The sequence below is a fragment of the Thamnophis sirtalis genome, unplaced genomic scaffold (genome assembly GCF_051295495.1).
Source record: "Thamnophis sirtalis isolate CommonGarterSnake01/CBP01778 unplaced genomic scaffold, rThaSir2_p1.2 scaffold_6, whole genome shotgun sequence".
Lineage (NCBI taxonomy): Eukaryota > Metazoa > Chordata > Lepidosauria > Squamata > Natricidae > Thamnophis > Thamnophis sirtalis.
This window is the reverse complement of record NW_028261386.1, coordinates 72,631,524-72,653,905: the sequence shown is the minus strand read 5'-3', so window position 1 is coordinate 72,653,905 and position 22,382 is coordinate 72,631,524. Positions and strand designations below refer to the sequence as shown.

The 22,382-nt window shown below is 38.4% G+C and overlaps 1 protein-coding gene across 2 annotated transcripts in view; it reads right to left on the bottom strand.

The window, feature by feature from the left end:
• The window catches only part of FRMD1 (FERM domain containing 1), a 52,633-nt gene that overhangs the window by 24,921 nt on the left and 5,330 nt on the right, over positions 1–22,382 (bottom strand). For both annotated transcript variants that reach the window (XM_087718146.1, XM_087718147.1), the window contains exons 2-4: positions 12,853–13,052; positions 5,261–5,351; positions 1,625–1,704 (exon numbers count right to left, since the gene is read on the bottom strand). In XM_087718146.1, the coding sequence (XP_087574272.1) occupies positions 1,625–1,704; positions 5,261–5,351; positions 12,853–12,948 (267 nt within the window). In that variant the 5' untranslated portion in view covers positions 12,949–13,052. The remainder of the gene's footprint in view (positions 1–1,624; positions 1,705–5,260; positions 5,352–12,852; positions 13,053–22,382) is intronic.

The window sequence follows — 22,382 nt, the reverse complement described above, 5'->3', positions numbered from 1 at the left end:
TCTATCTATCTGTCCATCCGTCCGTCCGTACATCCATCCACTAATCCATCTATCTCATTTCTAGGTCTTCCTGATCTCTCAAAACTATCTCCTGATTCTAATTGTTTGACAGTTTTATTCTCAGTCCATTTTGAAGCTATGCAACCATCAAAGGGCTCAATCACAATAGTCTACTGACATGCATGATCCCAGACAGAGGATCCTAAAGAGCAATCTGCAGGTTATATTTATTAAACTACTTTAAACTATCTCTGAACCTCACTCTCCACTAGTTTGATTTTCTGTAACAACAGAGATTAAAATTGTTTTAACTGGAGTCAGATTGCACTGGATATCTGCCAGCAAATGACAATTAGGTATAGGTGTGTTGATGCTTACTTGTATTTTATTTACAACATTTATTTTAAAATATTAAATTATTATACTTTAGTCTCTGTCTTTTTAATACTGATTTCTGAGAGACCCTACATAATCAAACCCACATATTTAACCAGGTATGTAACAGCCAACATGAAAACGTGGCTGCCAAAGTAGATAAATAAACTGATAAAGATACATTATACTTAAGTCCCATAATGACTCATCCTGATGTTTATGGCAGTGGCACCACAAACAGTGAAGCCTAAAGTTAAATAACATAAATAAATAATAACTGAAAAACCTTGCTGTGCTTACAGAAAAACACTGCAAACATGAGCATGAACATTAAATATTGGGACAAAAACAAGCCATGGTATTTTTGGATCAATTTCCCATTGAATGACATATTTCCTCAACAATCACCAACGTACATTTATATACCATAGGGCTTAATTCTGACTAGATAGGCAGTGTTGCATAGCAATTAGTGTTGGATTGGCTTTGGGAAGTTCCACATACAAGTCTACTTGTAACTAAATCCAGATACAAGGTACCCTACCTCAAGAAATTATTCTTGTAGGAAAAAAGGAGAAGGAAAAAATGCGACATACAGACATGCATGCATAGAGAGCCATTTTGGTCTAGTGTTTAGAACGCAAGAGACCATGAATTCAAGTCTTGCCTTAGCCATGAACACCATCTTTGTGACTTTGGGGCAATTGTTCTCTCTCTGTCCAACACAGGGTTGTTGTTGTTGTAATGAGGAGGAAAGTGTGTTGGATATGTTTTGCAAAAAATAACAAAGGCATAATATAAATACATATATACTATTGCCCAGGATCAAATACTTTGACCACCTAATGAGAAGGAAGGTCTAATGCTGGGAGCGATGGAGGGCAAAAGAAGATGACAACAGAGAATGAGGTGGCTGGATGGAGTCACTGAAGCAGTAGACGTGAGCTTAAATGGACTCCAGAGGATGGTAGGGGACAGGAAGGCCTGGAGAAACATTGTCCATTGGGTCGTGATGGGTCGGACATAACTTCTCAACCAACAACAATATTGCCCAAATAACTAAAGCATATGATCGCATTGTTAGAATTTTAGAATGCTCCAAGAGAAGAAAAATCATTGGAGCAGACAAATGTATGTGGACTATAAAACTGACATTGGACCCAAGTTATAATTAGTTTTAGTTCAATCAGATGCAGCGATACAACAGAGAAAAGAGTTGAATGTTACAAATACACACTGAAGGACTTACTCTGCTTCCTTCTTTCTTCCACTCCTTTACAAAATATTTACAAAGTTTCTGCTCCAGATCAATAAATACATATTCATTATCTAAAAAGGAGAGAGAATAAATGTTAGCAGGAACACCTGAAATTATTTAAATGCTCATGATTTTAAATATAGAGAATTTTATGAAATGCAGTTTTTGCAAGCCAACCAGATTAATATTATTATTTGACATACATTGTAAGTTTACCATACGCATATACTGAATATATTAAAATTCATTTTACATAGCCATCCACCTTCCTACCAGCTTTTTCCTAGCATAAATATCACTATAAGGTGAAGCTCTGTATTGTATTAAGATGGTATATTCCAAATTATAATTTTCCAGCTACATACAAAGATACAGGAAACCACAGCAGTTACAGGCTCAATATTACACAACTAGTTTCATCAGGTAGCTGATGATTTATCAGTACCACAATCATTTGGAGGGTTTCCGTGGGTTAGGATGTGGCTATAATAATCTTACTTTAATCTCTCTCCATTTCACTGCTAAGAAAAGTTGATTATTTCCTAGGGACAAATCTCCCTTTGGTATTAACCAGGAATTTTGCCTACAATTAGCTCATGAAAACAACATTTTCAGAACTGAAAAAAGGAAGAACTACTCCCCTTAAACTCTTTTTGCAAGGATCTCATTAATTATCAGCCTGCTTCCCAGCTGAAGGTGTTCAGATTTAGGGGGAAACTCCGTTATGCTTTATGTGGGTAATATGTCATGGTAATCCCTCCCTCCCTCCCTCCCTCCCTCCCTTCCTTCCTTCCTTGGGATTCAATTTTTTTTACTACCGGTTCTGTGGGCGTGGCTTGGTGGCATGGCTTGGTGGACATGGCAGGGGAAGGAAACTGTAAAATCCCCATTCCCTCCCTATCAGCTGGGGCTTGGGAGACAGAGAATAGATGGGGACAGGGCCACTCAGAGGTGGCATTTACCAGTTCTCCGAACTACTCAAAATTTCCGCTACCGGTTCTCCAGAACTGGTCAGAACCTGCTGAATACCACCTCCCCTTCCTTCCCCCCTTCCTTCCCTTCCCTTCCCCTCCCTCCCTCCCTGAACTAGCCTTGTGGGTTCCACCTGGGAGATTAGCTCCCGTTTTTTGTTAAGAATTGGCCTTTGAGACTATTTTGTACCTAAAGAGGAATTCAGGTGTTTAATTGCTTGGGTGGGGGAAGGATTGGGAAGACCAAACATAAGAGCCAAGCAGGATTTCTTTGCACCAAAAGTCAAACTTTGTGACTCACTAAGCCATTTTGAAATTTCTGTAAACACCAAGTGACCTGCCTGCCCTCTTCTGCCACGTGACCCCCCCTCCTTTTACTCCTCCATCCCCAACCTGTCTCCAGTCTCACCCTGCAGTTGCCGCGTGCAGGAATGCAACCTTACATTCCAACTCTAATGAGGTTAATGTTGTCAAAATGCCAACTTGCAGGGTAATCCTCCAGCTACAAAACCCCCACTGCTCAGCTATCCCATCCCCACCTTTCACAAGAAAAGCAGTGTGCAAGAATGTGTATTTCCAAGATTAAAGATAAAGTTTAGAGATCCTTGTCATGTGCTTAGGTTTCCTTCTCTTTGGCGGAGAGGAGGGGAGATATGTTCTCCTGAAAAAAATGACACCTGAATGCTCATTTAATTAAGCTGGCCTGTTTGGCAGATGGGAGGTGGGGGAGTGAGAAAACAGGCCTGCAAATAACTGCAAGTGTAATCCTGCTGAAAACATCCATCTTCAACAAAATGACACAAGGGGGGGGAGAGGTTTGATTCCTGTTCATGGCGTGGCCACAACCATAAATGACAGCTCCATCCATTCTCTTTCCAACCAAGTCTGATGCAACTGAGAACATGGGTGGTTATAATCTCCCATCATTCTTCTGACCAAAAAAGGAGGGCCAGGGCAGAAATCAGACTAGGGTAAAAGTAAATCCTTTCAAAATAATAATGAGCACGAAAGCAGGAAAGCCTCCTTGGAGGTCATGTCTAAACCCCATTGATTCAGTGTGACTGGACAACGCAGATTTGGGAGAAAAGCTGATTTTAAAAATGCATGTGACCTCTTGGGAGACCACAAATGTAATTCTGAAGTGTGTAATTCTCATTTTAAATGACAGGGGAATAACCAGTTTCATCCAGAGAAACTCTCATTTTAGTCTAGGATTGTGCCTAGTGGGCAAGGTTCAAACTGTCACGTATATAGATACTTTTGCATTATATTCACCTGTGCAAAAATCTCTATCTTTGAACCCAGAGAATTCATATTGAAATGCGAACCAGGGAGGAAATAATGTATTTTGAGGAACAAATCCTGATCCTCCTGCTTAACTATTAATTTCTACAGTGAATAAAATATGTCAAAGGATTATTATGTTCTTACTGATGCTAAATGAATTGGTATAAAGAAAAAAGTTAAACAATTGATAATCATTATCTTGGGCCAAAAGAAATAAATTTAATAAGATTATTAACACATAAAGATTAGGTCATCACTCTAGAGCAGTGTTTCTCAACCTTGGCCACTTGAAGATGTCTGGACTTCAACTCCCAGAAATCCCCAGCCAGCATTCGCTGGCTGGGGATTTCTGGGAGTTGAAGTCCAGACATCTTCAAGTGGCCAAGGTTGAGAAACACTGCTCTAGAAAGTCTAGTCTCAAATATTTTTGGACAAAGCAAATGGACCAGGTCCATTCATGGTAGGCTTTCATCCCAGGTATGGAAATGTTTGAGTTTCCATACAAAGCCCCTGCTACTGGATCATTGATTTCAATGGATAAAAAACCCCAATGGATTTTCCCCTCCTCCCAGGGACATCAATTACACAGAGAAGAAATCAGAGGTCATTGGCGATGGTGACTGGAGTTGATTGAAGCCATAACTTTGAAACGTACCAAACTGTCTACAGCTGACATGCAAAACCCGAGAGTGCTCATTTTTACCTCAGGAATACTTCACCATTATATTTTGAGGGAGACCTTTTTTTTTAAAAAAAAACCACAGTAATACTCTGACATCTAAGAGAGGAAATACTGATATAATGAATGAATATTTGTGAAGAGAAAACAAATTCCACACAACAGTCTACCCGGTGTCTACAAAATACTGGCTGAAGCAGACATCCAAACACCAAGGGTCAGTTTTCTCTTATAGAATCTCTTTTTGAATTATATCACATGCAAATATTCCCAGGGTATCAAGGTGACGAGGATTAGCTACAAAAATGCTGTTTAATATGTTGGAATGATTTGTAAGCCTTTCCCATGGCATAATTTAATAAAGTTCAAAGTCCTTCAGATTTTTGTAGAAACAACATTCTTTGTAAGTTATGAAAGAAACTGACTTTGTGATGACTTTGCAAATAGCCAGCCTTGTTACACAAACAATACTTTAAATTCTACCTAGAGGTGAAAAGAAAAGTTGGCAGAAAGAACAGCTGAAGGTAGGAAAGGAGAGGGAGAAAGAAAGAGAAATAAGTGCAAATAAAGTGACCTCTCCTTTATTATATATTTACAGGTCAGGGATGGAAGGGCATTGAGATGTCTTTCATGCCCACTTAAATCTCTCTTAGTTCAGGCTATGGATATCTGTCAAATAATTGATCTTACTTTTTACAACGCTGATGCCAAAAAAGTGAGGGTCTTTAATTTTCAGTACATCACAAACTTGGTCAAAGAGTTCCTGTCCTGTGGCTTTTACCTGCAACAGAAAAATAGTATTCAAGCAGTTTAGAGTAGGGTATTTCAAATCCATCACCACTATGCACTCCTTAGCATTATGGCATTACGGATATGATTGGAAAACACTGCTACAGAGTAAAGTTATGGATTATATTGAAGCATTTGTGGTAGGATTCCAGTGTAATTATTATTATGAATTATGTTTCACTCTAATCAAATGATTTAAATTAGCTTAATATAATATTAATTTCTAAACATTTTAGCAATGAGTCATGGTATTACTACCTAGTAAAACAATGATGCACAGTATTGTGTGATATCCTGCTTTGCTGTTGTACACCTGAAGGACAGGACAAACAGTGGGCATTGTATATATCAGAACACTATGAGCTACTGCTTTGGTTCACACAATACACTAAGCCAAAATGTGATTTCCTTAGTTTGGATTAATTTGTTCTATGAGTCTAATCATCTACGAGCTGAGTATAAGTAATCAATTAATATTATAATGATTTAACATTTCAGAACTTTTATGTTCTTCACTAAGATAGTGAAGTGATTCAGGTATGAAATGATCATGAAATGATGATAAGTGATTCAGGTATGAAATGACACATAGACTATGTTCACTCGGCACTGAATTATCTGATTCTCTGTTGGAGTAAAAATGTCCTGCATCAAGAGTGCTTGATCAAAGATATCCCAATCAAATTAAGATTGCCCATGTTTGATAAACTTCCAGATACTGTGAGATGACTGAGAGACTATCATATCTTCCTGCATTGCTTCCCAGGTTAAACATAGAGAAATTATTTTATTGCAAACAATGAAGAAGTCTTATGGAATACTGCAGGAAATCTGACTACCGTACTCCACATCCTACTCCACATCTGCCTACACCAGATATCGTGCCCTACATATATACATCAGCCCAAGATTGAAATCCTAAGCTTTTTCACTCTGCCATTTCAAATTAATAGACTTTGAACATTGTTTTCTAAGGCATCTGTTTCATTTTTATACAATGGTTCAACATGGCCTGAGCATTGTTGATTCTTGCCTCAGTAGATCCATACCCTACAAATCCAGGGGTAAGTATTTAAAAGGGTTTTAATTACTTAATTGGCCAAGGTGGCATGGGTTTTAGGTCTAGAAATTATCTGCAGGTGACAGTTTAACAATAGCACTTATATTTGTATACAACTTCAGAATACACTCTAAGTAGTTTACAGACTCAACATATTGCCTCCAACAATCTGGATCTTCATTTACCTAGGTAACCCATTCTTGCTTTCCAATAATTTCTGTTTTATATTTAATGCATGGCAAATCATGGCCTTGATTTGAAACCAACAAGTCAGAGTTTGAAATTGAAGCTTGTTCTAATTGTATGTTACTCTTATGTCTGAATTAACACACTTTTCCTTTTGACTAGACCTCAGCTCCATCTCAGAGAACTTTTGTATCTGCTCCACCACAAGAATACAAAATCATACAGATGGAAGTGAAGCTTTGCTTCTATAGATGGAAAACAAAACAATGAAACAATGGAAAACTATGCCTGTTAAACACACCATATTTTCAAAGCTATGGAAAAGAAAATCCAGCCATATCTTAATTCTCATCCTATACTCAATGATGCTGGGAGGAAAAATGGGTAAGGAATGATAATTCCTAATTGTGAACAATTACAGAAATAGCTAAATATCAGTATTTACCCCAAAGGGAGATAATCCATTGTTCCAAAAGGGAAAAAACTGGTCTGCTTCCATTATCATATTCTCAACAATTCTAAAATGAAACTCCCATTTTAAGGAGAAATTATACAGGGGAAAGGCTTTTAGGTAAATAAAGCAAGACATTCCAGAAATCAAAAGGAAATACTACATTTAGTACTATGCATCAGCATATCTACTGTTTTTCTTCACAATTTATACAGAGACTACTATATCCACAAACAAGATTATCCACCAGAAATGCAATGCAATTTAAAAGCCCTTCCATTTCTCTTGAAAAATGGATATAGCCCACCTCAATACTGCATATTGTTTCTCTTAAAAGCTATTTAATTACCATATTTTTCAGAATATGACTCAAAAAAGAGGGTGAAAATCTGGGTGGATCTTCTATACCGAATACAGCATTTTTGGCCTCCCGAAACCCTGCCCCCTTCACCAAAATGGTCGTGTGTAGCCTTTAGGAGGTTTCCAGAGGGCTCCTGGGGGCTGGGGAAAGCAAAAATGAGTGGAAAACAAGCAGTTTTTTGCTCATTTTTGCCCACCCCCCAGGAACACTCTACAAGGCCCCTAAAAGCTATTCATGCTCTTTGACAAAAAACGGGGCTGTTTTCACGAAAAATGGGCCATTTTTGGCAGAGTGCAGAAACTTTTTAAAAAAATTTGCCTCTTCAATTCTTGGTGCATCTTATACTCCGGTGCGTCTTATACTCCGAAAAATATGATAGTTGTTAAATGGGTGTACTGTTCTTCCACCCTGTTTCTCCAGGGTAGTTTATCATTTTCATGGCTCTAGCCAAGGTGATACTGAAAAGCATCCAGAAAAAGCAAATTTGATTCAGACAAATGTGAAGAAAAGGATCTTGGACAATTTCTGAAAAATCATTTTGAAACCATCATATAATTTAGGGGTGTCAAATTGGATTTCTTCAAGGACCCAATCAGTATAGTAGTTTCCTTTGTGGGCTGGCAGGGGGAACAAAACGGGGCACAGGAGGCCACATGAGGGCACATGCATCCCTTTTTCAGCCTGGATAGCCTCTTACAGCACTCTGCCGGCCAAAATGGGGCATGGGAAACCTCACATTTTGGCTGCCAGAGGTACCGCAAGCTGGTCTTTTGCTATTTCCAGGCCGGCCCAGCAGGCCAGATTTAAGCACCCCATGGACTGGATCCACCCCGACCCTGATATAATCTAACCTCAGGGAAAGATAGAAACTTGAATATCACTACATTAAAACAAAACAGTAGAATTTCATGCATCAGCAGGGAAGTAAAAGTAAATAGGACCTTTTGCAAAATCAGGAAAAAGAAGAGGAATTTTAGAAATAAGGGTCCTCTGGCATCCTGAACCCTCGTCATTTATCCTCCTTGCCCGGAATATCACAAGCATTAATTAATATTTGCTCAGAGGAGAAGAAGACCGGTTATTCCATTTTCATTTCTAACAACTTTAGGAGATCTCCAACAAGAATGTCAAATTCTTGTGAACTGAGGTGATTATTTATTTATCAGATTTCTAGGTTGCCCTAATCTGCTATAAACCTGGGTGACTTACAAAATGCAACAATAAAAAACAAAGTAAAAATTAAGAATGAGATCATGAAAAAGGAAAGTCAGCAAAATCTACTATAGCAACATAGATTGTAATATATACTTTGTTAAAAATGTATTATAACAAAAGATATTAATTGACCAGTGGAATGCCTTGCCACAGAGGCTGTGGGTGCCGCATCGCTGGAGGCTTTTAAGAACAGACTGCACAACAATTTGTCTGGAATGGTTTAGGGCAGTGATGGCGAACCTTTTGTGGCTTGTGTGCTAAAAGATGGGGGAGCGCAGGGGGGGGGGTCGTGTGTGGGCATGCCACACCCATAATGCTATGTGCCTGATCCTAGGGCATATGCACGCACAACCAGTGCTCCCCCCCATTTTTGGTGTGCCTTTTTGCCCTCCCCAGGCTCCAGAGGCAAAAACAGCTTCCCGTGCTCCCCCTGGAGGCCCTCCAGAGGCTTCAGGAGCTTCCCCGAAGCCTCTCGAGCACGAAAAATTGGTCCTATGGGCAAACCGGAAGTTCGGGGACAGACTTCCGGTTTGCTCATAAGACCGGTTTTAGCCTTCTGGAGCCTTGAGGGGCCTTCAGGAGGCTTCCCTGAAGGCTCCAGATGGCAAAAAATGACCTTACAAACAAACCAGAAGTCACTTTCGGTTTGTCCGTAAGTCCAGGTTTTTGCGCTCTGGAGGCTTCAAGGAAGCCTCCAAAGGGTGAAAAATGGCCTCAAAAGAAGGCCAAAGTCAGCTGGCCAGCGCAAGCGTTCCATAGGTTCGCCATCACAGGTTTAGGGTCTCCTGCCTGAGCAGGGGGTTGGATTAGAAGATCTCCAAGGTCCCTTCCAACTCTATTCTATGTTCTAAAACACACATATACACACAGAGAGAGACACTGAGCAAAGATCAAAATAGTACTGGTCTGTAACTCTTCAAAGCAACTGCATCTTTTACCAGGATCTCATGACTGCTTCTCACAGCTGTTGCATGATTCCATAAAAAAATACAGATACTTTAAATTGGTTCAGACATATACTAAAAATAAGCCCTAAACATTCCAAAATAGAATCTCTTTGGTTGCAAACTGATTTAGTCGTGACCCGAATCTAATTTTGGAAATTTGGTGCTTACAAAAAAAAATGGTGTGAAAGGGGAAATCGGCTGTGAAAAAAAAATGATTTTTTTGGTCAGAACCCAATTTGGTCATGGTCTGAAGTATTCGTGACCAGAGGTTCTACTATATTTGGAATAATTATCCAGTCAATTAGGAAGAACTAAATTTCAGACTTCCTGGATATAGTTGGACTTGATTTAAACTGGTGGTCTACAAGGAATTACTTCAAGTGAAAGTCAGAACAAGACTGGTGATTAAAGTCTGCTTATATTTTCAGTTTTAAGTTTCAAATGACTTCTAGTTACTACTAGTAATACTGGTGATTACAAATAATTGAAGGCAATGTGAGCTATGTGGCTTCTTAAAGTTCTTAACTCTTATCTCTATATAAAGGTCCATTCTGAAGTCCTATGAAAGACATCGTCCTTGACATAAAACCACAATTGATCCCAAAATTCCTGTTGTTAAGCGCAACATTTGTTAGGAGAGTTTTGCCCCATTTTATGATCTTTCTTGCCAGTTGTTAAGTGAATCATTGCAATTGATAAGTTAGTAACCCAGTTGTTAAGTGAATCTGGATTCCACATTGGCTTTGCTTGTCAAAAGGTTGCAAAAGGGGATCACAGGACCTTGGGACACAGCAGTGGTCATAAGTATGAACCAATTGTCAAGCATTTGAATTTTAATAATGTGACTATAGGGATAGTGCAAAGGTCATAACTGTGAAAAACGGTCATAAGTCACTTTTTTCACTGCCGTTTTAACTTTGAATAATCACTAAATGAAATTTTGTAAGATGAGAACTACCTGTATTATGGAAATAATAGGAAATTTGAATATTTTAAGCATGATTCCATTAAATAGATTTTTCATTTTTAGGGAACAATTTTATAAGAACATTTTGCTTATAATATATTGTAACTACTGAAAGAGATAATTTGAAAGCAGAAAAGTTTAATATGAAGCAAGCTATAAAAGACAAAGTGGCCATAATTTTTTAAAAAAATCTTATTTTAAACTGGAGGGAACCATAATTTGACTTTCTAACATTCTATATGATAAGTCACGATATAGACCTATATCCCCCATGAAGAAATAAAATCCTCCTATCTAAACAGAATGAACATGTTTAGGAATATGAATGCAACACCTGTATGCAACTCATTAAAGCAACCATGTCTTTTTTCAGAATCAAAAAGATACTGTGGAGAGGCTGCTTTAGCAACCATGAAATCCTGAAATAAGACATTCCTGAAATTCATCTATGGGAAGAGCATCAGTAAGGGACATCATATTAGAAGCAGAAATCCACTCTAGGTTAGAGGTGGGTTGCTGTCGGTTCTGCCTGGATTGGCTGAACCGCTAGTAGTGGCGGTGGGAAGCTCCGCTCAGCCGCCAGGACGCTTCTGCACATGTGCAGAAGCATTGCACGTGTGAGGGGTGCGCGCCCAAACTGGTAGTAAAGAAATTGGCAACCCACCTCTGCTCTAGATAATTTCCTATGGGTGATCTGACTGCCCCCACTCCTCAGAAAACAGCATGATGAGCTCTATACAGAATCTAGACTTCAAACAGGCTTAATATTCGTTGTGGTATTCAGTCACAAAGCTAAGTTGAAGAACTCTGTTTATAAAGTACAAGTTGAATCTAGTAAGGGTTAATATTATTAATAATAAGGGTTATTAGTATTATTACAAATTCACAAAGGTTATGAACTCATTGTCATCCATGGCAATTTGCTGAATAAGAAATGTATATACAAAGTTAGACCACCCTTCCAGAGATAATGGCTTTGCACTCTTCTTTTCTACTACACAGCCATTATTCAAAGTGGGTCCATTTTGATGAACTTTAATTCAGTTTTTTAAGTGCAGCAATTTGAGGAAGGATGAGATAAATAGTAGAATAACAAAGTATGGGAAATTGATAATAAAATGATGGTACAAGAGAGACAAGAAAAATAAGCCAGCTAGAGTTTGGTTTATGATAAGGGGCTCTATATATGATAGAAGTAAGTAAGTAAGTGCTAGATCAGTTCTCCTCAGGATGTGCATTATAACACATAAACATCAAAAGAGAAAAAACTACTTTGAATATCCAGCATTAAAAAGAGTGATAAAAATTATGGTATTTAGAAGCGAGCAGACACAAATGTATGAAACCACATAAACAGATGAGCTGCAAAGACATTAAGAAATTCAACAAAATTTATGTTGTTTTTTAAAATACTTTTTGAAGGGCCATGTTATTCAAAACCAAAGTGGGAGAATGAATTATAGTCCTGACAATTTACTCTGAACACACAACTCCATGGTTTATCTTCCCAGATGATTTTAAAGTGCTCAGTAAGCTTCCCATTCTTTTCTTTCTTTGATACTTTTCTCTTCAGTGATAGAACAGATTAAAAAAGAAAGAAATAGACGGGTCTATGCATGACTAGAAATAGAAAATACACATTTTGAATCAGGCAGCTAAGGGGAATCTACCAAAACAGGTGTATCTTGCACTTAAAAAAAACTACATGTAAATCCTGAGAGAAGTTTAACTTCAGTGATAACATTTTTTATTAAAATACAGATCTTTAAACACATGAAAAAACTGGACATTCAAACCTGCAACACTATAGAGATACATAATTCTATTGATATCTCCAATAGGCGTCATAGATTCCAAATTACTTCATTCTCTACCTTACTACCTGCAGTACTTTTCAACTTTTATTTTCCTACAAGGAAAAATTCTGAGAATATAATGCTACATAATTTTGTTGGAAGATATACAGAATAATAAAACTTGCAAAGTATGATTCCCCAGGTCCACCATGTTGAAAAATTAACACAATGAAATCAACAGTCTCAAAGGAAAAACTTTTTTAGAGTTCTAACACTACAAAAACATCAAACAAATATGAAAAGAAGTTTCAGGGGAAAAAAGATCCAACTTATGCTAATATGGTTCTATTTTTAAAAGAGACTTATTTTTCAGTTTACAAGCTTTTTTACTTCTTTTTCAAATTGCAAATCCACGGAACCTCTAGTTTATTCCTTACACTTTCTAAATAACACAGGTACCTTATCTGTGTTATTCATAAGGATTTCCAAAACAAGCTTAGATACACTTACCCCGACAGTCAAACTGAGCTGGTCTCGATTTGGCAGAAGGACGCAGACATTCCTAAAATCCAAAGGCATCTTCTTTGGTAATAGCTGTTTGCTCATTGCAGAACTGGTTGTAAACTTCTCATACCGCTCCGTCAAGTAACAACACCGCAATCAGAGCCTTGGGAATCAAGCCAACTTTGCTCGGATTTTTTTTTCCCAACCTGAGGAATAAAAATTCTTAGAATGAAAAGGTTGGATGATTTTGTACCAAGAAGCCTATACATTAAACAAGGATTGTTCAGAGAAGCAGCTCTAACCACCAAACATCCCTGAGCTCTGGCATAGTTATAACTAATCTTCTCATTAGTCAGCTCTTTTACTGATTAGCAGCTGGTTACGTTACACAGTAGGTGGAGACACTAACCAGCCGGGAAATTTATCTCAGGGAGGCCCAGAAAAGTGCCATCCACATGCTTGCATTCCCTTCTTTTGAATCAGCTACTTTATCCTGTGTGCCAAGAATCTTAATCCAGAATTACTGGTGGTTGATTTTATTTTTTCGCTCACACTTCCCTATGTGATACTCAGCTTTTAGAAAGCAAAGTCCTGAGTCATTGGGAAGAAAGAGAGAAAGCAGCGTAAGGGGCAATAAGAATAATGGAGAAAAAAATTACTTAGACCATTGGACCCGAGATTACAAAGTCATTAGTAAATACCATTAAAGGTGACTCAGAAGAGGGAGCAATCATGTAGGTTTTAAAGTATTATTGGAAGTATGTGGGTAAGTTTTTCTTTGTAATCTACTGTAGCATCTGATTTCATTGGAACAGAGGGAAATGAGACATGCAGTAGAAATGTACGTAATATGGCACCATTTATTAGTATCTCTTTCTAAGTAGGCAGTGCCTCTACAGATGGCAGTATTTAAGCAGGGATAAATTAATCCTTCAATATGAGAGCACCTAATCAGTGTTTCTCAACCTTTTAAGACACGTGGACTTCAACTCCCAGAATTCTCCAGCCAGCATGGCTGGCTGGAGATTTATGGTAGCTGGAAGTCCATTTATCTTCAAATTGCCAAGGTTGAGAAACACTGATGCTGTTGGATAGATGAGCAAAAGAGTGCATTGTAACCAATGAAAGGGACTGGGGGACAGATCCATATTTTCTGTTTGGAAATAGTTAAGACTCTTTCATTGTTAAAAGTGTCCTGGAACTTCTGCATTGATAATTGTTGCTTCATTGTTGCTCCATTCTATCTAGTCAATAATTCTTGATTTGCAACACACTAACAGAAATATATTGGATCCACTTTGTATAGTACGTGTCAACTTCATATCCGAAATGGAAATTAATGGGATTTTTCTTCCATTTTTCCACTTTATAAAGACACTAGATAACAATGTCTATTTTCTACTTTGACCTTTAAAATTTGTCTGGAACCCCAATGTGTTCTATCAGACAAGATTAAATAATTCATATTTTATATTTTAATTCTGCAGAATATAAATTACATACTGATATTTTATAGTTGATTTCTATGTTCCATGCTTCAGTTCTAGTTTCGATGAATTTAATAATATGATGAGGAAAACAGCAGGATATTGAATTAACTGAGCCAATTCAGAATTTATGCCAATAGGTAAAAATCCCTTTCATGAATTTATTAAGCAATTATCGTTTTAAGATGTGCAGTGAATATGTTAACTGTCTTGGAGTTATTATTTTACATGACTGTGACAGATAATCACTTTAAATATAAATTAAAAATAAAATCTCTTTGGATTTAAGTACATGGCAATCTTCAAATCTTATCCTTTGGAGCAAGATTGATACTCATACCATGAATGGTTTAGAATATTATATATTTTATCTAATTTTGAATGAATCTTGGTTGAACTCAGAAAGTGTGGTTACCCCAAATTTAACCAGTGAACTCCCATCCACCCAAATTGAAAGTGGGGTCCAAAAAACTCAGTACAGGAACTTGAGAGTGCATTTAATTAGTGCATCCTCTCATCCAGTTCAGGATCCAACAACAGCATGCATGGCTGATATCATCCAACATCTGTTAAAATACCTTAAGCAGAAGTACACCTTTAGTTGGCTTCTAAATCTAATTTAAAGTGACAGACTTGAAAGATTAGTATTGTGGAAGACTGACATAGTTCAAGAAATTGTCTTTGTTGATTCCAAGGTTTCAAGTTAGGTACTAGTTCTCTTTAAAAATGTGCTGATGACCAACAAATGACCCTTAAGCACATCTCCTCTGTTAACCATCTGATGTACTTTCCCTGAAAAGCTGAGGTCAGCTCAGGCCAGAAAAAAGAGATAACCTTGATGAGTATCATTTAGTTTCCAGATAAACTTGCAGCTAAGATCATCAGTCCAAACCTGCCTGTAGTATATCAATGGTTCCTAAATGATGGATTAGGTTTCAAAACAAGATAATTTCTGGAATGCATGAATGATAACTAGCATGCAAAGTTAAACCAAGAGGCATTTCCTCTGAAGTCTCAAAATAACTCTCTGTCCACTCACCCCAAAATGCCAAACTCCAAATCAAACAAACAACCAAAAGAACTTGGCATCTCTTGCTCTAAAAATATTGAAAAATAGGTAATTTCAGAGGGAAAACAGCATTTAAAAGTTCCCACGTTTTTCTTCTTTTGGATGCCGTTGAAAGCATCATTCTGGTTCTGATATTTAAAAGGAAAGATGCTGGATTGAAGAGATGTTTTTTTTAAAAAAATGCATTTCAGGTGGATGAGTTAACAGTTCTCAAATGTTCCGTTTCAGACATCCTCTAACAGTTCAGCACTAGAAGTTGAACAAAGTTGTATGGGCAAACAATCCTATCAGTCATTTCAAGAACCATAGTTGCACAATAGGCATTAATAATCAGTAGTGATGATAGTATGATGTATATATAGTATGCAGTAGTGATAATATGATGACAAGCTGGAAGAACAGATTAATAATCAATAACTCTGACTGCTGAGCCAGCTTGCTGCATTATTAGGTCACTGGGCTAGTCCTGCCTTTGGCACAAAGCCAACTGGGTGACTTTGGACCAGTCATATCTTCACGGCTCTAGGAAAGAGGCGATGGCAAACCACTTCTGAAATCTTGCCAAGAAAACTGCCAAAATTGCAAGTCTTGTCCAGGCAGTTACTAGGAGTCAACATGCGCTCAGACAGCCCCTGCCATCCCCCCCCAAATTTAATCTTAGAGTAGTGTTCCTCAACCTTGGCAACTTGAAGATGTCCGGACTTCAACTCCCAGAATTCCCCAGCCAGCGAATGCTGGCTGGGGAATTCTGGGAGTTGAAGTCTGTACATCTTCAAGTTGCCAAGGTTGAGAAACACTGTCTTAGAGGATATAGAAATATTTCACCATATGACCATCCAGTCAGAAACATCTCCATTTATTAACTGAGCAACAGCAGACTTTACTTACTTACTTACTTACTTATTTTATTTGCCATGGTGACTCAAAGCGGCTTACATAATTTAAAACACATTAAAAAAACAACAAAACTAATGAAAGAATCAGATAATATAAAATCACCCCCCTCCATTCTCCCCTGCCCAGTGATAGCAGCATAATATAGGAGTATTTGTCCATTCTCTATATTAATAAAAAGGGAAGAAAACCATGATTTTTGTCAGCTGTAAAGAAGTGGGAAGAGGAACACTTAGATGTTAATCTAGCGGGCAACTATCCCTGAAAATACCGATAACATGGAAAGATGCTCAATAGGTTGGAAACAGAAGGGCCACAAGGCAAACAATAAAACCACAGTGCGAAATAATCATGCAGAAAGTGCCAGCCATTCCTCTTCTAGGATATTCCTTTCCACCCCCTTCCCATTTTACCTCCTTCTCATATCATGAGGCTGCATGAAATCTTTGACACACTCTAGATCACGGGTGTCAAACTTGCAGTGTCACATTGCCATCAAGTGACGTATCGTGACATGTGGCCTGTACATGGTGCATCCAGCCCATGGGCCACCAGTTTGACACTCTGTTCTCAATTATTCTACACCTATAAACTTGGGGAGTTAACCTGAATCTATCACTATCTTCTTTTGTGAGTGGATGTACAAAAATGAGGTCTTTGTTATCTAAATTCAGTACAGATGATAGATCGATTGATAAAATATATATGGTAAGTTGGTAGAATAGAATAGAATAGAATAGAATAGAATAGAATTTTATTATTTGTATGCCGCCCTTCTCCGGGAGGACTCAGGGTGGCAAACAATTCAAGGGGGAAAAAGGGGAACATAAAAAACAAAATACAAATAATAAAAGTAAACAACAGTCGCACAACCATACATATCGAGAGGGGAGGGAACTCATCACCCCCAGGCCTGCTGGCAAAGCCAGATTTTGACGGCTTTTCGGAAGGCCTGGAGAGAGGTGAGGGTCCGAATCCCTGCGGGGAGCTCATTCCAGAGGGCTGGAGCTGCCACAGAGAAGGCCCTCCCCCGGGTAATAGTCAGGTGGCATTGGCTGGTAGATGGCACCCGGAGGAGGCCAACCCTGTGAAATCTAATGGGTCTGTGGGAGGTAATTGGCAGCAGGCGGTCTCTCAAGTACCCAGATCCAATACATTGAAGGGCTTTATAAGTTACGACTAGCACCTTGAAGCGTATCCGGAGACTGATCGGTAACCAGTGCAGTTCGCGGAGGATAGGTGTAACGTGGGTGTACCGAGGTGCACCCACAATCGCTCACGCGGCTGCGTTCTGGACGAGTTGAAGTCTCCGAATACTCTTCAAGGGCTGCCCCATGTAGAGCGCATTGCAGTAGTCCAGTCTTGAGGTCACGAGGGCGTGAGTGACTGTTGCGAGCGCCTCCCGGTCCAGGTAGGGACGCAACTGGTGCACCAGGCGAACCTGGGCAAATGCCCCCCTGGTCACACCCGACAAATGGTGTTCTAAAGTCAGCTGTGGATCCAGGAGGACCCCCAAGTTGTGAGCCCTGTCTGAGGGCCGTAGATTTTCACCCCCCACCCTGAGTGATGGAATATTGACCAAGTTTTTGGGAGGGAAACACAACAGCCACTCAGTCTTGTCTGGATTGAGTACAAGCTTGTTAACCCCCATCCAGACCCTAACAGCCTCCAGGTACTGGCACATCATGTCAACCGCTTCACTGAGTTGGCACGGGGCGGACAGATACAGCTGTGTATCGTCCGCATATTGATGGTGTTTTATCCCGTGCCGTCAAATGATCTCACCCAGTGGCTTCATGTAGATATTAAATAGCAGGGGGGACAGGACCGAACCCTGAGGAACCCCGTATTTCAGGGGCCTAGGGGTCGACCTCTCCTCCCCAACTAAGTAGGTAGGTAAGTAGATAGATAAGACAGACAAACAGACAGACAAGACATAGATATATACAGATTATATATATATATATAAAATATATATGTGTGTGTGTATATATATATATGTGTGTGTATGTATGTATGTGTATGTATGTATGTATGTGTGTGTGTGTGTGTATATATATATATATATATATATATATATATATACACACACACACACACACACACACACACACACACACATACATACATACACACACACACACACACACACACACACACACACATAGAGATTCGCACATCCACCCACACAGCGTGACACCACAAAGTTTTGGGAGAGTACCATAATTGTGAACTAAGTGGAGGTGCATCCTGAAATCAACCCAAAATTTAGCAGTGAAGTGAGAGAAGATTCCTGTGATGAAGGGAAAAAAAGAATTCCGGGATCATGATGATTGACACATGCTTATCCCAAGCATGTTTAAACTCAGTTAGTGATGACTGACCTACTACCTTTGCTGGAAGTTGATTCCAAGCTTTCACTACTCTTTCTGTGAAATAATACTTTCTAATATTACTTTTGAACTTCACTCTACAGATTATGCCTATGTTCTGAATTTTTTTAAAAAATCAGGAGATGCCAGTCAAAGCGACAGCATATATATAAGCAGAACATATGTATGTATGTATATGTGTGTGTGTGTGCACGCGCATGTATGTATGTGTGTGTATATATACATATACATACATAAACACACACATATACATACATACACACACATATACATACATACATATGTTCTGCTTTCCCTAATTTCCATATCTACATAAATATTGTTGCTTATGAAACAAATGGTTGATTGCATCACCTCCTCTAATAAATTATCAATTAAAATTTCTTCTGATGCACAACAAACCAGATATCTTTCAAAGCAATTGATTCTCATTAGAATTCAGTGCTTTATTTCAGTGAAGCTCCTGGGTTCAATTTCTGGGTTCAATTTCTTTCAGTTAAATCCGATTATGAAGGCAAGTCTGATTTATTAGATGACTGGCCCATCTAGTTGAATACTTGCACTTGTTCCAGGAGTTCAGAGAGGGCCTTTTCCCAGCCCTACCTGGAAGGCCAACAACAACAAAGGATTAAACCTGAGAAACGTGCATGTATCTTTGCCATGGAGCAAGCCACACCCAAACATCCCTCATTTGAGTCTTTGATAACAAGAGCCATGAACATGGTTACTGCTATGCTCCTGAAATACAATAGAGCATCAAAGGCTTAGGTTTATTGACCCATTAGTGTATACCAGAAGCCAAGTTTTTATTTTATTTTATCTATAGCACTGTTCAGTACAAAAGAGTCCAGTAGCAACAGTTCTGACTTTTACTGTGAAAGGAGGGAAATTAACCAGGTGATTTACTCTTGATTTCAGTCTTCCCTTCACTTTCATTGTTCTGAATAATAATAACATCCTTCTTGTAAGCAGCAGCTAAGTGAAAATTGCTTGGCCAAAAGCCCAAAAGTCAATCAATGGATCTGAGGGTGTCATTACTCATGAATACTTGAAATTAACAAACAAACAGCACAAAAGACCCACAGTGTCAGACAAAAATCCGAATTCACTAGTTATAGTTTTATTGACTTTAGGAACTCCCTTTTCAAGAATGGAACACAGAAGGTTGCACGATTCCTGTGGTAGTCACACATACTAGGAAATTCCTTGGTTCCAAATCTAAATACAGTTAAATAGACTTTGCTCTATCAGCAAAGGTTAAGTAAGTATTGCTGTTGAAAAATTGAGCAGTCAATCAAGACAAAAATGGGCAATCTCTTTGTTATGACAACACATCTTTGTTTCAATACTGCAGATTTCAACATTCATGATGTACTGAAGAGAAGCACGACATGCAAACAAAATAGAATGGGAAGATATATAGTAAATTAAATCCTTATGGCCTGCCTTCATCCATAAAAAAATTGATTTGAACAGTGGGGCAAAGAGGTATAGCTCTGATGTACATGAATTCACGTGCAACATTTAGAATCTAGTATGTTCTAGTATGCAATACAACCAGGGATGAAATAATGTTAGAACCTTCATAGGTGGTAACTCTGAGGAATCTCTTGAAGAAAATGCAACTGCAGTAAATGAATGTCTGCAATCACTACAGGAAATTCTTGACTTATAATTGATATAAGTTCTTGATATAATAGTGATTGAAGTTACGATGAGCCAGAAAAAGCTCCTTATAACCAGTATTCAAATTTCTGATATCTGATCACGATTGCATTTTTGGGACTCAGCAGTTGGCCCACATTTATGGCCATTTGCAGTGCCTTGAGATCACATGATCACAATGTATTGGATTTTTGGCAGAAACCAGCATTTCTTTCAAGTTTCCATTAAAAAAACCATGTCCTAAGCGAGCCATGGGTTCACTTAATGGCATTCACTTAATAACTGCTGCAAAAAAATTTTTTAAATCAATTATGGTCACATGGTGAGCTGCCTTATAATTGTCACAACATACAACCAGAATTGTAGGCTCCGTTACGGTCATCAGTCAAGTACAACCTGTGTTGTTCCATGCACAGTCAGCTCACTGGAGACAGAATAATGAGAAAGTTCCTTTCTGAGCTCCCCACAATCATCCACGTTGGTCACCAGTGAAAATATCTCTGAGAAGTAAATGTCCCAGCCTCATTGCAACATGTGTGTATGAGACAGTTGACCTAGTCAGGGTATTTATTATACCTGGAATGCTGGAAATTGCCCCAGAAGACTATGAACTTTTTCCTCCCGTTTCCCATGTTCAACAACAGCAAATTTCCAGAAAAGATTGAGTAAAAACAGAGGAAGGGAACGCAATGCTATTGACCCATGTTGAAAGATGTTGACTAGTCATAATATGTAAGATAGTTCCTAAGAGCCATGGTGGTGCAGTGGTTAGAGTGCAGTACTGCAGGCTATTTTTGCTGCCTGCCGGCTGGCTGAGATTTAGCAATTCAAATCCCACAAGGTTCAAAGTTGACTCATCCTTCCAAGGTTGGTAAAATAAGACCCAAATTGTTGGGGGCAATATGCTGACTCTGTAAACTGCTTAGAGAGGGCTATAAAGGCTGTATGTACTATGTAAGTGTAAGTTCTAGTGCCAGTGCTAACACATTTTAAAGAACTTTTTTTTTAAAAAAAGAAATGAAATGAATTGGATTTTTATAAGTTTTGATTCGTTTTCTTTTCTTTTTTAAAAAAGAACACAAAGATATAGGTAAAAGTAAAAAAGATCAAGGCAAGTAAAACCACCATCTTTTCTCCTATATATTAGCACAACATGCAAAAGCAATAAGGTGAACTGCATTCAAATTCATAGCATTCATTCCTAGCAGCTTCTCTGCTCTGTTCTATAATAATACAGTAGCAGTGCTTTTCCTAACTATTACTGTGGAATGGCAGGATGTGTCATGAAAGAAGAAGAAGAAATCCTGAATATATGGGGGCGGGGAGGGGGAGAATCCAACTATAATGAAAGGGAGGAAGCATGGAAGTCTTCAAACAGATATCAGTTCTTAATCATTTTTCATACCCCTAGTTCAAGGTGAGAGTAGAGCTTTTACTCTGTATGATTTTGGCTTTTGAAGAGCTGTGGGGAAAAATGCTTGAGCAAATTGCTACGTAGTGTACTCGTTTTGACAAAATTATTATATACACCAACCCACTTAAGATTTCCTTAACATTTTGCAAGATGCTTTTAATGCTCCCTGCCTAGCAAAGATGTGGAGCTTCTTATAAATTCTATCTTGTATCTCTTGCATTTTGTATCTCCTCTAAGCAGAGCAAAAACTCACCATTTTCTGCACTGAATAACCAATGCTGTAGCCAATATCTATGCATTCCAGCATATGCGGTACCTCCCAAGAACATTCAGTTGTAAATAAAAGTTCGTCCTGGTTACATAAAAGCTCTGTATTCCGTTGGAAACGTGCACATTCTTCCACCCCAAAATCAGCCAATTAATAAACATTTCGCATTCTTTCTTTCATCAAAAACAGTGCACAATCCTGTTGGGTTTTTTTTTTATTACAACAACCACTAAAAGAGGGTAAGGCTTGAAAAATTATTGGCCTATGCAACATAGCAGATACCATACCTATTGAGAGAATGCCTTTGGGATGGTTAGAACTTAATGTTATTACAGTACATTTATAA